Source organism: Kryptolebias marmoratus, linkage group LG8 (assembly GCF_001649575.2).
Source record: "Kryptolebias marmoratus isolate JLee-2015 linkage group LG8, ASM164957v2, whole genome shotgun sequence".
Classification (NCBI taxonomy): domain Eukaryota; kingdom Metazoa; phylum Chordata; class Actinopteri; order Cyprinodontiformes; family Rivulidae; genus Kryptolebias; species Kryptolebias marmoratus.
This window is the reverse complement of record NC_051437.1, coordinates 6,521,032-6,536,897: the sequence shown is the minus strand read 5'-3', so window position 1 is coordinate 6,536,897 and position 15,866 is coordinate 6,521,032. Positions and strand designations below refer to the sequence as shown.

Here is a 15,866-nt window from a genome sequence, read left to right as displayed (position 1 = left end):
ATTGCGGCCTGCGATAGATGCCGAAAAACGTACGGAATAGTTAAAGAATAATAAAGAGAAACAGGAAAACAATGGTGTGAATGCTTAAAAGCATTCACACAAATATGCAGTCTGATATTTACCGGGTATGTAGTACTTACCTGGTACTTACCAGGTAAGTACTGAGCTGTTTATGTATTTCTAGTTATTTCTGTTTAGCTGTTGCTGTGGTTGTTTTTTTATTTTATATTGTTGTGTTTTCTGTATTGTTGTATTTGCTGAAATGTTGTTCCTGTTCTGTTTATTTTTAATATTTCTGAAGTGCAGTGTTGGGTTGCTTGGTTTGTTGGAGTATTCTGTGCTTTAAAGCCACAGTTTCCTGCCTCGATAAGTTAAAAGGGTCATTTTCTCTGGGCTGGTTTTCTCCTGCAGCTCTGGGACAAGTCAGAGAGCCAACGTGATCAGCTGTGTGACGGTTCACGACTCCCACGACTCGGACTCCTCCACCAGCAGCCCCCTGAGCCCCAAGACCACCTCGCAGCCCACCAAGTCTCGAGCGGTCATCGTGCCCTCTGTGAAGACTCAGCCTGCGGAGGGCGCTGCTCACAAGGCTGCAGCAGCTCCAGGTCGGCCACACGCCTGCTCTGCTCAACTCCCTTTCATATTCAGAAGAGGTTTATTGAGATTTAGTTTAAGAAAAAAAAAAAAAAAAAAAAAGCACAGTCCTAATTTACTAAAGATGTCTTCTGCACTGTTAGATCAAACTGCAAGCAGCTCTGGAAAGTCCAAGAAGGTGTCTGCTCAGCCGTCGGGTCTGTCAGGAGACTCCACCTCCGATCGTCATCAGCGGGCTGCGTCCAGCAGATCTCAGCCTCTCAACCTGAGTCAGGTAACAGCTGTGATGTGAACTTCTGTGTAAAAGGACCACATTGACCAGCTAAAAATGGCTTTTCTGAGCAGACCTGATCCCAGTCGGATTTTCTCGTCCCAAAACACCTCCAGTCCTCAAACTTTCAAAGTGGTTCATGCAAACACTATTTTCTTTTTAAACCTTACCTTAGTAAAAAAAATAAAAAATTGTTAGTTCTGTATTGTATTGTTTTTTTTGACAGAAAAATTCTGACATTTTTGATAGATTTGAGCCCCAAACTGCTCTGGAAGTGCTACACTCTGCTGCTCTTGCTGCTATTTGTTTTCCTTGTGAGTAACTGTACTGAGAAATTGACCATGGAGTAAAGGTTCATATTTATTGTAGTGTTTGCATAAGCCGCTATAAAACTTGTGAGGTTGGAGTTGTTTTATGATGGTAGTAATCCACTTTGGTCTTGGCAGCTTCAGGTCCTGTCAGAACTAAAGTTGGATTCTCCAAACTATCAATCGATCAAAAAGCTTTCAACAATAGATATTATAGTTCCTATTTTTTACACAGAACATCACTTTAAATGACCAGAATATACCTTTAAAGAGCAGGGTCACAAGAGATTAACGGGAGAGTCTGGAGTTCTGATTCTACAGAGCCTCAAGAGGGACAACGGTTAATTAAAAACAAGTATGTTGGACACCAGCGTGGCTTTAGTCCAGGAGTTGAACAGTGAACCAGATCTTCATCCTTTGTTGGGCTTGTTAAAGACATCATGGGAGTCTGACTCTCCACTCTACGTGAGCTTTGTGGATCTGGAGAAGGCTTATGACCTTGTCCCTCGAGGTACGAGTGGTGGAGTCCTTTTTAACGGCCATCTTGTCTCTGTTTAACCAAAGAAAGAGCTGTGTCCGCGTCCTTGGCTTGTTCTCAGCGCAGGTTGGACTCCGCCAGAGCTGCTGCTCCTCTGCATCAAAAGGAGTCAGTTAAGGGAAGGGATTATGTATCCTCTCTGGCCTGGGAACACCTTGGGAACCCCTGGGTTTCCCTCCTGGACCTGTTGCCTCTGTGACCTGACCAAGGATAAGTGGTAGAAGATGGGTGGATGAAAAAGTTTCCCAGGTCTTCTAAATGAAGTATTCTACATGCCTTTGGAGGGAAAAAAACCTCCATATTTATGTAAATAACTTTCAGGACTAATAGTGCCTGATTCTCAAAGACCAGTGCTGTTTGCAACACAGTTCGCATGAAATCCTTACTGTCTCCTTAGAGCTGGTAGGATTTTCATCTCTAGGAACAGATACAGAAGAACAGGAGCAATCTGCTGCACTGTTGTTTTCCTGAAAAGAGGGTGGGCACGTCAGGAAAGGTATAATTCCTCTGTTCCAGTGGTTCGTGTCAGACGGTGTTGCATCTTTAAATAAACTGTCCTAAATGTGTGTAAAATCCACTTATTGCCACTTTATATTTAGAATCCAGAACCTTCTGATTGTAGAACATTTCAGCAAATAGTGCTTTACATCCAGAGTCTAACAAACTGAACCCAAAGTCGTCATGTTCTGGGATAATTATCACAGAATATTCACTCGCCTGAACTGGGATCTGATGCATAAAGTGCACATATTGGTCACACATACTGACCTTGATGGGCGTGTTAGCTCCAGGATATAAGTAGCAATTTGAATTTGATGCACAAAAAAATGGAGCAAAAATCAGGCGCTGCTCAGTCTTAGTGAATCCAGGCCAGAGTTGGTAGGATGTCCAGACGGTTATGAAACTCTGCTCTGGTTTCGTTTCAGGTGCAGCCGTCTGCGATTCCGTCCTCCCACAACCAGTCAGGAAGCGGCGGCTCTCTGAGGCGGCAGCCCACGTACCCCCCACCCGCCTCCTCCCACTCCTCCTACCGCCTCCACGAGAGCGCCCTGTTCAGCTCAACTCCGAGCCTGTACGCCTACCCGGCCTCCGCTGCCCTGGCCTCCGTGTCCCAGGCCGTGGACCAGATGCAGGGCGGCTCGTCCCGACACGGTAGGCCGAGCGGAGCTTACTCCTCTTTGGCTCTGCTGCAGAAGAACGGGGGCTTGAGCCTCGGAGGGTCCGTCCCGGGACAGTACAGCGCCCAGCAGCAGCAGCAGCAGCAGGGAGCGCAGCCTTTTCACCGCTCCACTGCTGCTTACCAGAGAAAACTCAACCATTACCCCCCCTACCTGTGAAGAGCAGCAGCTCTGCGCCACAAATGAGCACAAGCTCCTTGCGTTGTTTTGTTTTGTTTTAACTCTTAAGTGACTGCTCAGTCCCACAATTTGTTTATCTTTTAATCATTCATATTAATTTAAATCTTTCTTTCTGCTGCATCACAGCACACTGATGGTAACAAAGAGCCTTTAGTTGGAAATTAAATACTAAATAAGTAGCTGACCTACAGCTCAAAATGAAGATAAGTTGACATCATTCAAGAACAAGAAGTTCTTTTATGTGTGGCTTTTATTTAACTGTAATTTTAAGTTCCCTCGTCAGGGAAAATCCCTGTGATTTTATTTCAAACGAGGTTGTGGAAAACAACATTGCGCTGCTCCAATGCTTTTTTTCTCCTAACTCTGCCCCACCAGAGCAGCTTTCTTTTAAGAATTTCACGTCTGCGCCGCGCGTTACGTCGGATTCCTATTTTTCCGTAATGACTGTAGTGCGTGTTTGAACTTTTATTGTGAACTGAAGCGACGTACTGTATTGTGTAAAGATGTGTCACGGTGTTTTCTATGTCAACTCTGAGTACTGGCCTTCGACTTGCTTCTATTTATACGTTCGGTGTGTCCAAATGATGTAGAGTAGGATGAACAAGGAATTTTTTTTTTTGTTGTTGTTCGTTTTAAACTTCCTGTTAAGGTTGCATGTGTCTGTAACCTGCAAACACACAGACTCCATGTAGCTCGCAGACTGAATAGACATTCGTACAACTAAAACCTTTTATTATTCTGGAGAAACGTAAAACTTTGTGTCTTGTGAAGTGATGTCTGTGAACTAAAACGTGCACAAAAGATCCAATCGAACAAAAAGACACTTCGATATAATTTCCGGTGTTTGATTTGTGGATAAAATTCTGACATGATCAGTAGAAATATAAATTAATGTTCGGTTTGTTTCTGCTTCTAAGCACACCATTGGTCAGGTGGTATGATGGGTTTTCCTCTATCCTGCTGTGTTGTGAAGTGCTACAATAGAGGACACAGTGAACCTTTACTCATCGATATGCAATAAAATCTCAAAGAAGAATTCGGGTCTCCGTCAGTGTCTGTGTACAAAGCTTCGTTCGCTGGTTTTAGACTCGTCTTTAAGTTTAGCTCCAGAAAAGTTTTTTTTTTTATTTAATTTTTTTTAAACTGGAGGACAATTTTATTCCGTAACCAGAAAATTTCCTGAGAAAACATGCAGAGATGCAGAATAAAAAGTAAGCCTCAAACATTCACTGAGCAAACTCTGAGTTGGATCGATAACAAACTCCTGAACCGTAAGTTGCAGAAGCTACTCGAGGTCACAAATGTGTTGCCTGATTAGAAGAGGACATTTTGAGCTCGGATATAATGGGAGTTGATGAGAGTTGAGATGCGATTTGAGAGAAAACAGCCCTGAAGGAGGACATAGTCTGTGTTTCAATGTACAAACTATACTGGTCAAAAATATAAACACTTTAGTTTTTCGTTCCCATTTTTCACGAGCTGAACTCGAAGGTCTAAGACTTTTTCTGTGTCCATAAAAGGCCTTTTTTCCTTAAATATTGTTTATAAATGTGTATAAATCTGTGTTAGTGAGCCTTTCTCCTTTGCTGAGATAATCCATCCACCTCACAGGTGTGTCATATCAAGATGCTGATTAGACAGCGTGATTATTGCACAGGTGTGGCCACTCTAAAAAATGTGCAGCTCAGTCAGACAGCATAATGCCACAGATGATAAAAGTTTTGAGGGAGCGTTCAGTTAGCATGGCGACTACAGGAATGTCCACCAGAGCTGTTGCCCATCAACTCGATGCTCATTTCTCTACCATCAGCCGTCTCCAAAGGCGTTTTCGAGAATTTGGCAGTACATGCTCCCAGCTACAGAGCACGTGCAACCACACCAGCACCAGCACCTTCACCTTCACCTCAGAGATGGTCTGAGACCAGCCACCCAGACAGCTGCTGCCACAGGCGGTTTGCAGAATCAAAGCATTTCTGCGCAAACTGTCAGAAACCGTCTCAGGAAAGGTAAGTAGGTAAATTTATTTAAATAGCACTTTTCAGCACAAGGCGACTCAAAGTGCTTTACAACATAAGAACAAAATTAAAGACAGGTACAAGATACAATGATAACTAATTGTCTAAATAAGCTAAGCTAAATCAAACAGATCTAAGTATGACTAAATGTACAGAACTAAACTAAGTGTACAGGAAGATAAAGCTAGCTCATCTGGATGCTCGTGGTTCTCATCTGGGTCTCCACCTGGCTGCAGTGTGTGGGCGAATGCTCACATTCACTGGTGTATGGTACCATGGAGAGGTATTCTCTTCACGGATGAATCCTGGTTTTCACTGTACAGGGCAGATGGCGGACTGTGTGTATGGCCTTATATGGGTGAGCAGTTTGCTGATGCCAATGTTGCGGTGGAGTTATGGTACGGGCAGGCGTTTGTTATGAACAACAAACAGAGGTGCATTTTATTGTTGTTCATTGTATATAAGTGTAAAACTTATAGAAATATGAGTTTGCTTGGAATACTTTGGAAAAGTTTTGACGCCTCGAAAGTGTGGAAAGATCACCGAGCTCTTCGCTGGTTCTTCTGTGAAGTCTGTCTGAGGTGAGCTGGGTTTTCTCGCTCATTTCGCCTCAATCCTATCGTCCGTGAAGGTTTTGCAAATTTTTGCCTACATTGTCCTGCTGCTGAAAGTCAGAGCACACTGATCCTAATTGATTGATGTATTTGTATGGGTTTTTCTAAAGCTGCAGGAGAACTGAATCAAAGATTTTATTGGAAACGGATGAAAAGCAAACCGCAACGAGGGTGCTTCAGTAAAGAATGAAGGCTCTTCACGAGGCAGGTTAATCGTCAGAATGCAAATATTTCGGTGCTTTTCAGCAGATATGAAATATTTATTTGCAGTACATTTTATTAATCTTCTTTCACATTCGGACTGAGGAATCTAACACAAGGACACCTGCTCTAAACGTTTTTAAGAAGTAATCAAAAACAGAAGAGGTCCATATAAATAAATTTATTGTCTTCCACATGAATAAAAGCATGAAGGTTGCTGTGAAGAACAAAACACCGAGCTTTAGTCAGACGATCCAGAAACTAAATAAGACACCCGTGTTTCATTCTGTTCATCTAAATACATTAATATCATATATTAATCTCTTTTTATAGAGTTTAAATGAAAGTCTACGCAATGCAAGATTACTTTATGGTACCTATGCAGTTTTTAGGAGCATTATCCTCCCCCCACAGTTTAAAAGATCTGCAGAACAGCAAATATTCGCCATAGAAACCTGTTGAACTGTGCAACAACGTTCAGGATTTTTTTAATTTTTATTTTTATGTCAACACGCCATCTTTGTGTTGTACCTCTCAGCAGCACTTTACTCTCTCACGGAGGCATCAGTATGTGACAAATGTGAGTATTTACACTGTACACAGGCATGCTGGCTGAATGTGTGCACCAGCAACAACAACAAAAAAAATATTGTTGGGGCTAAAATTTCTCATATACACACATTCCACAAAAACAAGGAGAGAATTTGGGAGGGATGGCAGCAGCTCAGATTTCTGCAGCAAACAGTCCAATGGTACACAGGAAGCAGGCTGTGTTAGCTGTGATGGTTGTGGGAGGCTAAAGGGCCGGTCTAATATCTGGAGTCTGACGTGAATTTAACAGATAATTACACACTAGAGCATCTTATCACATCCCAGCTGACCCCCCCCTTCAGGCTTGTCCCTGAAGCAGATAAAAGGAGGTGGGGAGGAGGACTCCCGTGTTCAGAACTCCTCGTGCACGTTTCTGGCGTAATCCATGAGCTTGCTGCCCGTGAAGTACTCGCTGTATCTGAGGATCTCCTCCAGCTCCAGCTGATGGTTCTGGTTCTCGTCGGCGACGGCGATCATCTGCTTGGCCTCGTTCAGGGCGTTGTGCTCGTTCATCGGGTCCATGTACTCCTGCGGGGCGGACCAAACGGCAGGGGGGGACAATTCAGTCTTGTGGACCGCGTCACGATCAAAAACAAAGTGAAGTGTGCAGCTGGAGGGCAAACGTCACATGCCTTTTTTTTTTTTAGGCATTTTTTGTTGACTGTCACACAAGCGTTAAAATGTTTCAGCCATTTTTGAAGATGGGTTTTGTGGACAAGTTATTACCAGTTACTATCTTCCCTGTTTACAGCCTTTTGAACAACCTCTGTTTGGAGAAATAAAAGTTTCGTTCGGACAGGACTGACGAGCTAATAGCTAATCTGAACACAGCCGAGACCGAAGCGGATTGCTGTCATCAACAGGGGTGGGCCACCCTGGTCCTGGAGGGCCACCATCCTGCATGTTTTCCTTGTTTCTCTGCTCCAACACACCTGATTCAGAGGTTAAATCACCTCTTCTGTTCTGCAGAAGCCTGTTAATCACCCATTGATTCACAGCAGGTGTGTTGGAGCAGAGAAACAAGTCTTAAAACAACTGCAAGTACTATTTTACAAACCTTCATATATTTGTCAATTTTGCACAACATGGTTGTTTACATTTTATTTACCAGTACAATTGGGTGACAGCTGACTAGCATGTCACACTGGCAGCTGTTACTGATGATGAAAACAAGTCTGTTTGTTTACATGGTTGGAAAGTCTGTGTTTAACTACTGATAGATGATTATAAACCAGCCACCATAGAGTCAGAGTTTATTACTTCCACCTGTTGACTGATGCACCGAAACTCTGTGGTGAGGCTTTCTTTGACCTGGTTCTTTCATTATATTTGGCTGTAATCTGTCAAATATTTAGCAAATTAGTCGATCAAAAAGCACGTGTTAACCACAGGGGAGAGGCCATATTTCACATTTCTTTGTTTTAAACAAAGAAATGATGATTGTTTATTTTTTCTCCACAGAACCCCGCTTTGTTTCTTTATGCAGCTGCAGGAGAAACTCGTGTGATTTGTCTTAAAACCACCATTTCCCTCAAAATAATTTTAACTTTATCTTGCCTTTTTTTTATTACGATAGGATTATTTTTTTTCATTGATTCTGTTGCCGATTCGAACAGATAAGTCATGCAGATCTTTGCTGTGCTGCTGGACGGGATCGGGGCGTTTTAGAGTGTGTTCAGGTTTGGATTTGAGCTGAAGTCATTTACTCATCAAACCTCTTGAGAGGTGAAGTTAAACTAGCTAAAATAACATGAAAAGAAAAAAATTAAACAAGTCTATCGCCTGATGAACTCCAACAGCTGATAGTTGACATTCATCCCAGCCCTATTTGTCCGAACAAACAGCAGCTATCTGTGCCGGTAAAAAGAAATTTAAAATAATTGTGTTTTGCACAACCGATGGCAGTCTACAGATCTATGAAACTGTTTGCATGAACCAAATCAAATTCTGTAGACTGAAGTTGTTTTTAGATGACACTAATTCACTTAGTTTCAGCTGCATTTGGCTCATCAGTCCTGTCAGATCGAAACTTTATTTCTCCAAACTGAGGCCGTTCGAAAGACTCGTCTACAACAGGTAAGAAAATCGTGTTCGCAGTTCTCCACAGAACCCCGCTTTGTTTCGTTCAGCTTAAACCAAACATACAATATTAACAAAAAGTAGAAAAAAAAGTGAGGGAGGCTGAATAATCATATTTTAGCAACTCACTTTTAATCCTCAGTTTTTTCTATTTGTGCTCCAAACTTTTTTTTTTCCTTTGTGGAGTAACTGCTCACGTGTTTATCTAGTTGTTTTTCTTTTTATAGTAAAGCGTTTGTTGCATCGTCTCTTAATAACGGCCTGTGGAGTTGGATGTTCCTTCCTTTTAAGCTGAGAAGTAGTTTTATGACAAACAATAAGGACTGAAATGTTGAAGACCAGTTTGTTTTACAGAACAAATCACACCAACACTTCAACATTTCTCTCACTACACTACCACCACTGCTGCTATGAATCAGAGCAAGAAAATAAGAAAGATGTTAATTAAGAGTTGTGATGCAGAAGATAATCTGTTCCTGTTAGTGTTCACTATGAGGAGACTAAAACCTCACCGTGATGGGAGCAACTAGTGCTGGGCGATATAACGATACATATCGTGGGGACGATAGAAAAGTGTCTATTGTGATATATTTTCTTCTATCGTCTCTGTCGTTTCTATCATTGTATCAATGATTCATGTAAATATTTCATAACGTAGGCTACAACGAATGTATTAGTGTTGTCACTTTGCATACATGCAGTTTATATAAATGATAAATAATAAGAAAAAATAACTATTTTGCGAAGAATCTCCGTTTTGCGACATGACGCTGCTTTACGTGTGGGTTTGCGACATGCTTTACGGCAGCGGCTTTCTGTGCGGCACCGTGTTTTCACCATAAGTGCTGAAAGATGGAGACGCAGGAAGTATCAAACCCGGGGTCGCAACAAGTAGAGACAGCTAGCAGGCAGCCCAAGAAGAAAGACTTTTACCAAAACCAGGGGGACGTCTGTGATTTGGTTCAAGACGTCCGACACGGAGCAGAAAAAGGTAATATGCTAACTCTGCTATGAGACTTTTTTTCTCATCTGACGCCAACACAACAAACCTCTTCTATCACTTAAAGAAGAACCACGAAAAAGAATATTTAACAATCCAAAAAGTGCAAGGTCAAACAAGTTGTAAAAGAGCGGGGGAAAGTTGTGAAAAGTGAAACTATAGCCGGCCGAAGATAATGGAGTCTGTCATTTGTTACTGTTACGTGGTAACAGGTACATATATATTGCTGCACTAAAATGCAGCAAAATCTCATTTGTGAAAGTTCAGTTAAATGTCACTTCGAAATAAAGCTTGAAAAAAGTAAGAAATTAGATTATTTTTTCATATTTTTCAGAGAATAACTGACAACGTACGTAATTGGGGTATATCGTGATATATATCGTTATCGTGATATAAAATTATTCATATTGTGATGTAGGATTTTTTCTATATTGCCCAGCACTAGTAGCAACTAAAGCTGTTTTTGTTTAGTATCACCAGAATGCAGAGCAGCTTGAAATCAATGATCTGATGGACTTTTGTTCTTCTCATGGCAAATATAAAGCATCGCAGCACTCGAGCGCAGACGGTGACTTTCTGTTACCTCCAGTTCCTTCATGGTTACGATGCCGTCGTGGTTTGAGTCGATGACTTTCTCAAATTCGTTCTTCCTCTCTTTGACCCAGTCGTCATCGATGTCCTGGCCCTGCTGGTTCTCCACGGTGCCCACGGGTAACGAGATGAACTCCGACAGGGTCAGTTTAAAATCGCTGTCCTGGTCTGCAGGAGAAAAACAGCAAACCTCTTATTGAAACTCCACGGTCATTCAGTTCCCCTTCATATTATCAGGCGATAAACAAGTTCATTTAAAGTCACTATATGTTACACAACATCCTTTATTCTGCAGTTCTCAACAGCTGCAGGAAAAGCTGAATTTCAGCCATTTTCTGCTCTGTTTTAGCTCTCCTTCCAACCTTTTAATGTCAACACCTGTGTTTAACCAAGTGAACTCTTAACAGTGAGTTTCAGCTTTCATGATTCAGAATTTTATCAGGGCAGCAAAGTGTACCTAAGTCTCGGACAATTTCCTTGACCATGTATTTGAGCATGCCTTTGCTGTGCTCGGGATGGAGGAAGGACAGGAACTCCTCTTCGTTCAGCCGCTGGTCAGGTGGAGGGTTGTCAGCCTGAACCCAGCGGTCCCTCAGGCTCTCCAACACCTCCTGAGCTGCAAAGGTGAAAACAGGAGGACATCGTGTTATTCTCAGATTTAACAACTCCATCTGTTACTGGGGAAAAAAAACTGTACCTATAAAGTTTTACACCTACTTTCCTCATCCAGTTTCAGATCTTCCTTCTTCTTTATTTTGTCGGCAATCTCTTCTTCATCGAAGCCTTTGCTGGCCAGAAATTTGATTTTGTACTCGTTCCATGTGACATAACCTACAGGCAGATGTTTGCAGTTTTGTAAGATTTAAATCCGAACGTATTCGAAATGTAAAACCAACTCTGGGACGAAGTGGCTCACCGTCTCCGTCCGGATCAACTGCGTGGAAGCTGTTCTTGTTCTCCTTCATGGCCTCCTGAAAGTGCTCCTTTGTCTTCGCCATGATCCACTCCTGCAGCTCCTTGGAGCTCACGCTCCGGTCCTTGTTGACGTCGACTCTGGAACAGGAGAATTCACCAAAGAAATCGGTTCACTTGTGTCCGGATGTGAAAAAAAAACAGAGACTCGAGCACCAGGATGAGATCTTGAGCATCAGAGGTGCAGTAGAACCATTTGAGTAAAGGTCTAAAAGTCCTCTGCTGTCGACTTTGTCATATAACTAAGCATTGATGTGAAGGACTGATCCCAGCCTGGCAGACGACCACCAATTAACAGGGTTCCTACAAGAGCTGCACAATATTTAGCTGGTCTGTTGTCATCACAACACCAGTAAGCACAATGTCAATATCCCAAAGGACTGCAATGAATCACAGACCATTATATTTCAAGCACCATGCCTTCATGCTCTGCTGCTAACAATATTTGTGTTCAATCCAACAGACTCTCACTGGCCTCGATGCCCACACCTGGTTTAGATGATAACGGATAAGAGTGAGGAAAAAGTGGGTTATTAGGAACCGACAGTCATCGCAATATTAATGCAAATCACAAGTCTTTCTAATACTGTGCAGCCCTGGGTTCCAACATGTTTTATTACAGTCAGTTTTGAAATTTGATTAATTTTTCAGAATAAATCCTTTTTTTTTTTATCAATTTTTTGGCGCCAGCTTGTCTGTAAATCTATTATAGTTTACCAAGTTTGTACAGTGGTGCAGGTTTCTTTGGGAAAAACCCCTCCATCTGTGTACTTTTGTAAAATTATGGATGTAGGAAGTGTTTTTCCTGAATTAAAAATTTTATTTTTAATTTGCTTTGCAATGCATTGTGTGAGGATAAATACCTACAACTGCAAGAGAATATTGTTATATACTGTAAAATGTCCTGTCTTGATCAGACAAATCTGATTAAACTCATACTATTTATTATTAAAGTTTTCATATATTGGGCTTGCTTGTTGCTTATTAGTTAAACAATAGAAGTTGCTGCATTGTTTCCTTGATTTTGGGGTCAAGACTGATTTAGGTTATTTTCTTTTGTTTAACACAATTGTTTTGTTGGTAAATGAGCATCAATTTCATAAAAAAAAAAACATTTTTCCATAAACTAAATATCTTTATGGTCGTTCACACAAAGAAGCTAATTCATCACTAAAACCGTCTGCGGTGAAATTACGCAAAACTTTCCTTTTTTTTTAATGTGAAGAACACGTTAATGATAAGTCATGCTTGTCCTTCAGCACATATTTCACATATATTCTCAGCAGCATTTTGCAATACCCTTTTTGTTGTGACACTTTCTCTAAATTTTATTCATCAGCTTGTAATACAGTTCTGAGTAAAAAACATTAAGGGATATTTATCCTGAACAAGGCCACTCTTTGATGGTCTGATGTTCAAATTTTGGGGTGTCTTTTGTCTATCCTGTGACAGTCGTGATCTGTGAAAACACCTAGTTTAGACAGTGCGCTGCCTCCAAACGTCTTACTTGGTGAAGATCTCTATCAGCTTCTTCCTGTTCCTCCTTGGCTCTGAATCCTCCTCAAACTCTTCCATGTCTTTCCCCAGAAACACCTCCTGGTGGAAGTCTTTGTTGAGGTGGCCGTCCCTCTCCATCTTCAAGCCGTTCAGGTGGTCCGGGGGCAGGATCTCATTCTCGTCCTTACCGGCTGCAGTCTTATCCTTGGAGGATGACATGTTGGCCGGCCGTGCGTCCACGTCCGCGGCGTGGAGCAGGACGCACACAGACAGAAACGCAGCCAGGAGGTTCCTGCACCACCGTTTTCTCCAAACAGCCATGATTCCCCCCCTGAAAAAGGTGAAAGCACACAATTAGTTATGTGAAGCTGTGCTGACGCAGATCATCCAGCAGGCAACTCTGATGATGCGTTCAAGTCCGCTTGGAGTTTTCACCACTTGAAGCACACCCACTTAAAAATCCTGTTTATCTGCCCTGAACAAACAACACAAACAAAAGGCTTAAAGATCAACAACAACAAGACTTTAAGTGGTGTAAATTTTAACATGGTTTGACCTAATAATATCTAGAAAAAATATCTCTAAACTGTTTGATTTAAGAGCTACATTATGAACGCCGTCATAAATGATACGTTTACAATCCATTACATAGATTAGTTAGTACATAGTTTAAACTCAAACCATGACCTGGACGTAGACTTTCACATTTTAACAGCAAAATAATTAAAAAAAAAAAAGAGTTAAAAAAAAAAGACTAAGAGCTTCTTCCTGTTAGGTTTACATTGGCGAATATTTTCTCAACACGTTGTTGGCGTACTATACCGACAGGTTCATTTAATACCATTAGGCTAATGTTAGCTTCTTTCGGTAAATAAATGTTAAATATCAACCGACTAGTCAAAACACAAATAAAAAACCGACTTTAAATGCGAGTTCAAGCGACTTTGTGGAAGACGACACTGGCTAACATCAGTTAGCTGATATTAGCAGGAACTTGAGAATCACAAACCTGCTGTGGTCAAACTCCAGCTGCTGCACACCTGGCTTACCTGAAATACACCCTCTGAAAACGTAGCCCGGCTCAGTCTGCAGCAGCTCACACACACACACGGGCAGGTGGATGAAGTCCTCAGTGAGTCGGCTGAGCTGTTAGCTTGGTGGCCACCACGGTGTTCCGGTAAAAGACGTGATCGTCTGAAGACACGGCCGTGACTTCCGTTAGCCAACTTCAAAATAAAAGCATAACGTCATCAGCGTCAGGAGGAGAAAAAAAAAGACAGCTGTAAAAGAAAAAAAAAAAAAAAAGACTTCTGACTTTTATTTGTAAACATCTGGTAAATTATTTTTTATGACTTAAGGAAACAAGTTCCATGTCTTCTTCTATACAACACTATATTAGCTTTTTTAAAGAATGTCTCATTTAGAATACCGCACACAGTAAAGCTGTTGTCAGCTCTGGAAAAGTACACTTTTAGTATTTTCAAAGTCTAGATACAGTTGAAACCAGATGTTTACACACAGTCTGTCACTGTCTGAATAATGAGAGAGAGAAAGCGAGTCACAGGTTTACATACACTATGCCTTTAAAATGTATAACTTGGGTCAAATGTTTTGGGTTTCCTTCCACAGCTTCTGACAGTAGTTTGCTGGAATTTTGTCCCGTTCTTCCCGACAGAACTGGTGGAACAGGTTTGTGGGACGCCTCGCTTCAACACAGTTTTTCAGCTCTGCCTGCAAATTTTCTGTCTTTTTGAAAACAAGGCTTTGTGACGATCATTCCAAAACATTGACTTTGTTGTCTTTAAGTCACTCTGTAACTAACTTAGCAGTCTGTTTTGGGTCATTGTCCATTTGGAAAACCCGTTTGGACCCAAATTGTAATGATAATAGATCATTTCCCAAAGCAGCTAAAACAAATCAGATTCTGTGTGATGTCTCACAACTGAGGCCAACTTTTTACCTTATTTTGAAGGTGAAAGTACACCACTTCCGGTGCTGTTCTGTTTTTTTTGTGCTAAGCTTGTTGGATTTCCGGCTTCGTCTTACGTCACACCCAGCTGTGCCAGCGAATACAGGAAGTAGGACGACACCAGGAGGAGGAGCAGTTTGTCCTCCACCCTGCTTCCTCTGAGTGGCGCTGTTTTAAAACACATTAATCTGAAAACAAACTCGAGCAGAAGCAGACTAAATATTGTAAGTTTAAACGAAAAGGAGAAACGATAACATGGTTTACACTCACATAAATGAGCTTATTGTGGGAACACACAGTTGTTCACATAAAATGCCAAATATTAGTATTTATATAATGCTAACAAAATAACTAATCTTACTTTTTTTCATTTGTGGTGTTCAGAATAGTGGGGTGATTCTGCTGAGCACCAACTCTGATTAAAACATGCACCTATCAGGACACTCTGGCAGGTTTTCGATCAACAAATTCCTCAAGAAACTTTTCAAAGGTCACAAAAAGAGGTATGAATTTGTTTCTGTATCTACCTCAGATCTCTAAACACAGAGGTTTGGCTCGTATTGAGCAAAAATAACAGATACACAACTTTGTACGAGCAACACACACACACACATATACACACACACACACAATCTCTGCCAAAGAGCCTTTTCAGTTGGAGCATTTCATGTTTGAGATAAAACAGAGCTGAACGAGCTTGTAGGGTGAGAGAGAGAGAGAGAGAGAGAGAGGGGGGGGGAGGATGGGAGACGATAAAACTCCACTGAGTTCTTCTGTAAACCCCAGAGCAAAGGATCAAGTCAGACCAGAGGGAAAGGGCAGGGAGCACACTGGAGCAGGCAAAGCTCGACCTACCATCCTTCGGGTTTCTGCACCTGGACGTGTCGGGGCCGTGGGTGGGCAGCACCTGAGCTGAGTCAGGAAGAGATCTATGCTACCTGTGGAGCTTACTGTGGCAGCAGTAAGGAGGGACTTACACTTGGAGGCTGAACAACACTAACAACAAAAAACATTTAATGTTGGACATCACTCTTCTCTTTCAGGTTCAGTCTCTAGCGCTGACCCTGCATATGTTCTGATGTGGATCTCGCAGCGCCTTCTGAGCTGCCGCTTCACGTCGCTGGACCCTGGAAACCTTTGCCCGGTGTGAGAGCCAGCAGGGGGTGGTGGGGAAAAAGGAGAAGCCCTCACAGCCCACCCTCAGTTTTAGACGCCCCTCCTCTCTGCCTCCTCTTTTGCCCCCTGTGCCCTCCCTCCACCCCCCCCCC

General features: G+C 42.0%; 2 protein-coding genes across 4 annotated transcripts in view; one reads left to right on the top strand and one right to left on the bottom strand.

The window, feature by feature from the left end:
• The window catches only part of hipk1a (homeodomain interacting protein kinase 1a), a 16,902-nt gene extending 12,797 nt beyond the window's left edge, over positions 1–4,105 (top strand). For both annotated transcript variants that reach the window (XM_017419257.3, XM_017419256.3), the window contains exons 14-16: positions 412–605; positions 738–868; positions 2,638–4,105. In XM_017419257.3, coding sequence (XP_017274746.1) covers positions 412–605; positions 738–868; positions 2,638–3,048 — 736 coding nt within the window. In that variant the 3' untranslated portion in view covers positions 3,049–4,105. The remainder of the gene's footprint in view (positions 1–411; positions 606–737; positions 869–2,637) is intronic.
• Positions 4,106–6,065: 1,960 nt separating this feature from the next.
• The window catches only part of sdf4 (stromal cell derived factor 4), a 10,117-nt gene continuing 316 nt past the window's right edge, over positions 6,066–15,866 (bottom strand). The window contains exons 2-9 of one of the 2 annotated variants that reach the window (XM_025006599.2): positions 14,590–14,766; positions 13,679–13,855; positions 12,640–12,960; positions 11,077–11,213; positions 10,878–10,991; positions 10,618–10,776; positions 10,153–10,328; positions 6,066–7,018 (exon numbers count right to left, since the gene is read on the bottom strand). In XM_025006599.2, the coding sequence (XP_024862367.1) occupies positions 6,842–7,018; positions 10,153–10,328; positions 10,618–10,776; positions 10,878–10,991; positions 11,077–11,213; positions 12,640–12,950 (1,074 nt within the window). In that variant the 5' untranslated portion in view covers positions 12,951–12,960; positions 13,679–13,855; positions 14,590–14,766 and the 3' untranslated portion in view covers positions 6,066–6,841. Of the gene's footprint in view, positions 7,019–10,152; positions 10,329–10,617; positions 10,777–10,877; positions 10,992–11,076; positions 11,214–12,639; positions 12,961–13,678; positions 13,856–14,589; positions 15,306–15,866 lie in introns of those variants that run through there. The other variant, XM_037976929.1, reaches the window with a different exon arrangement.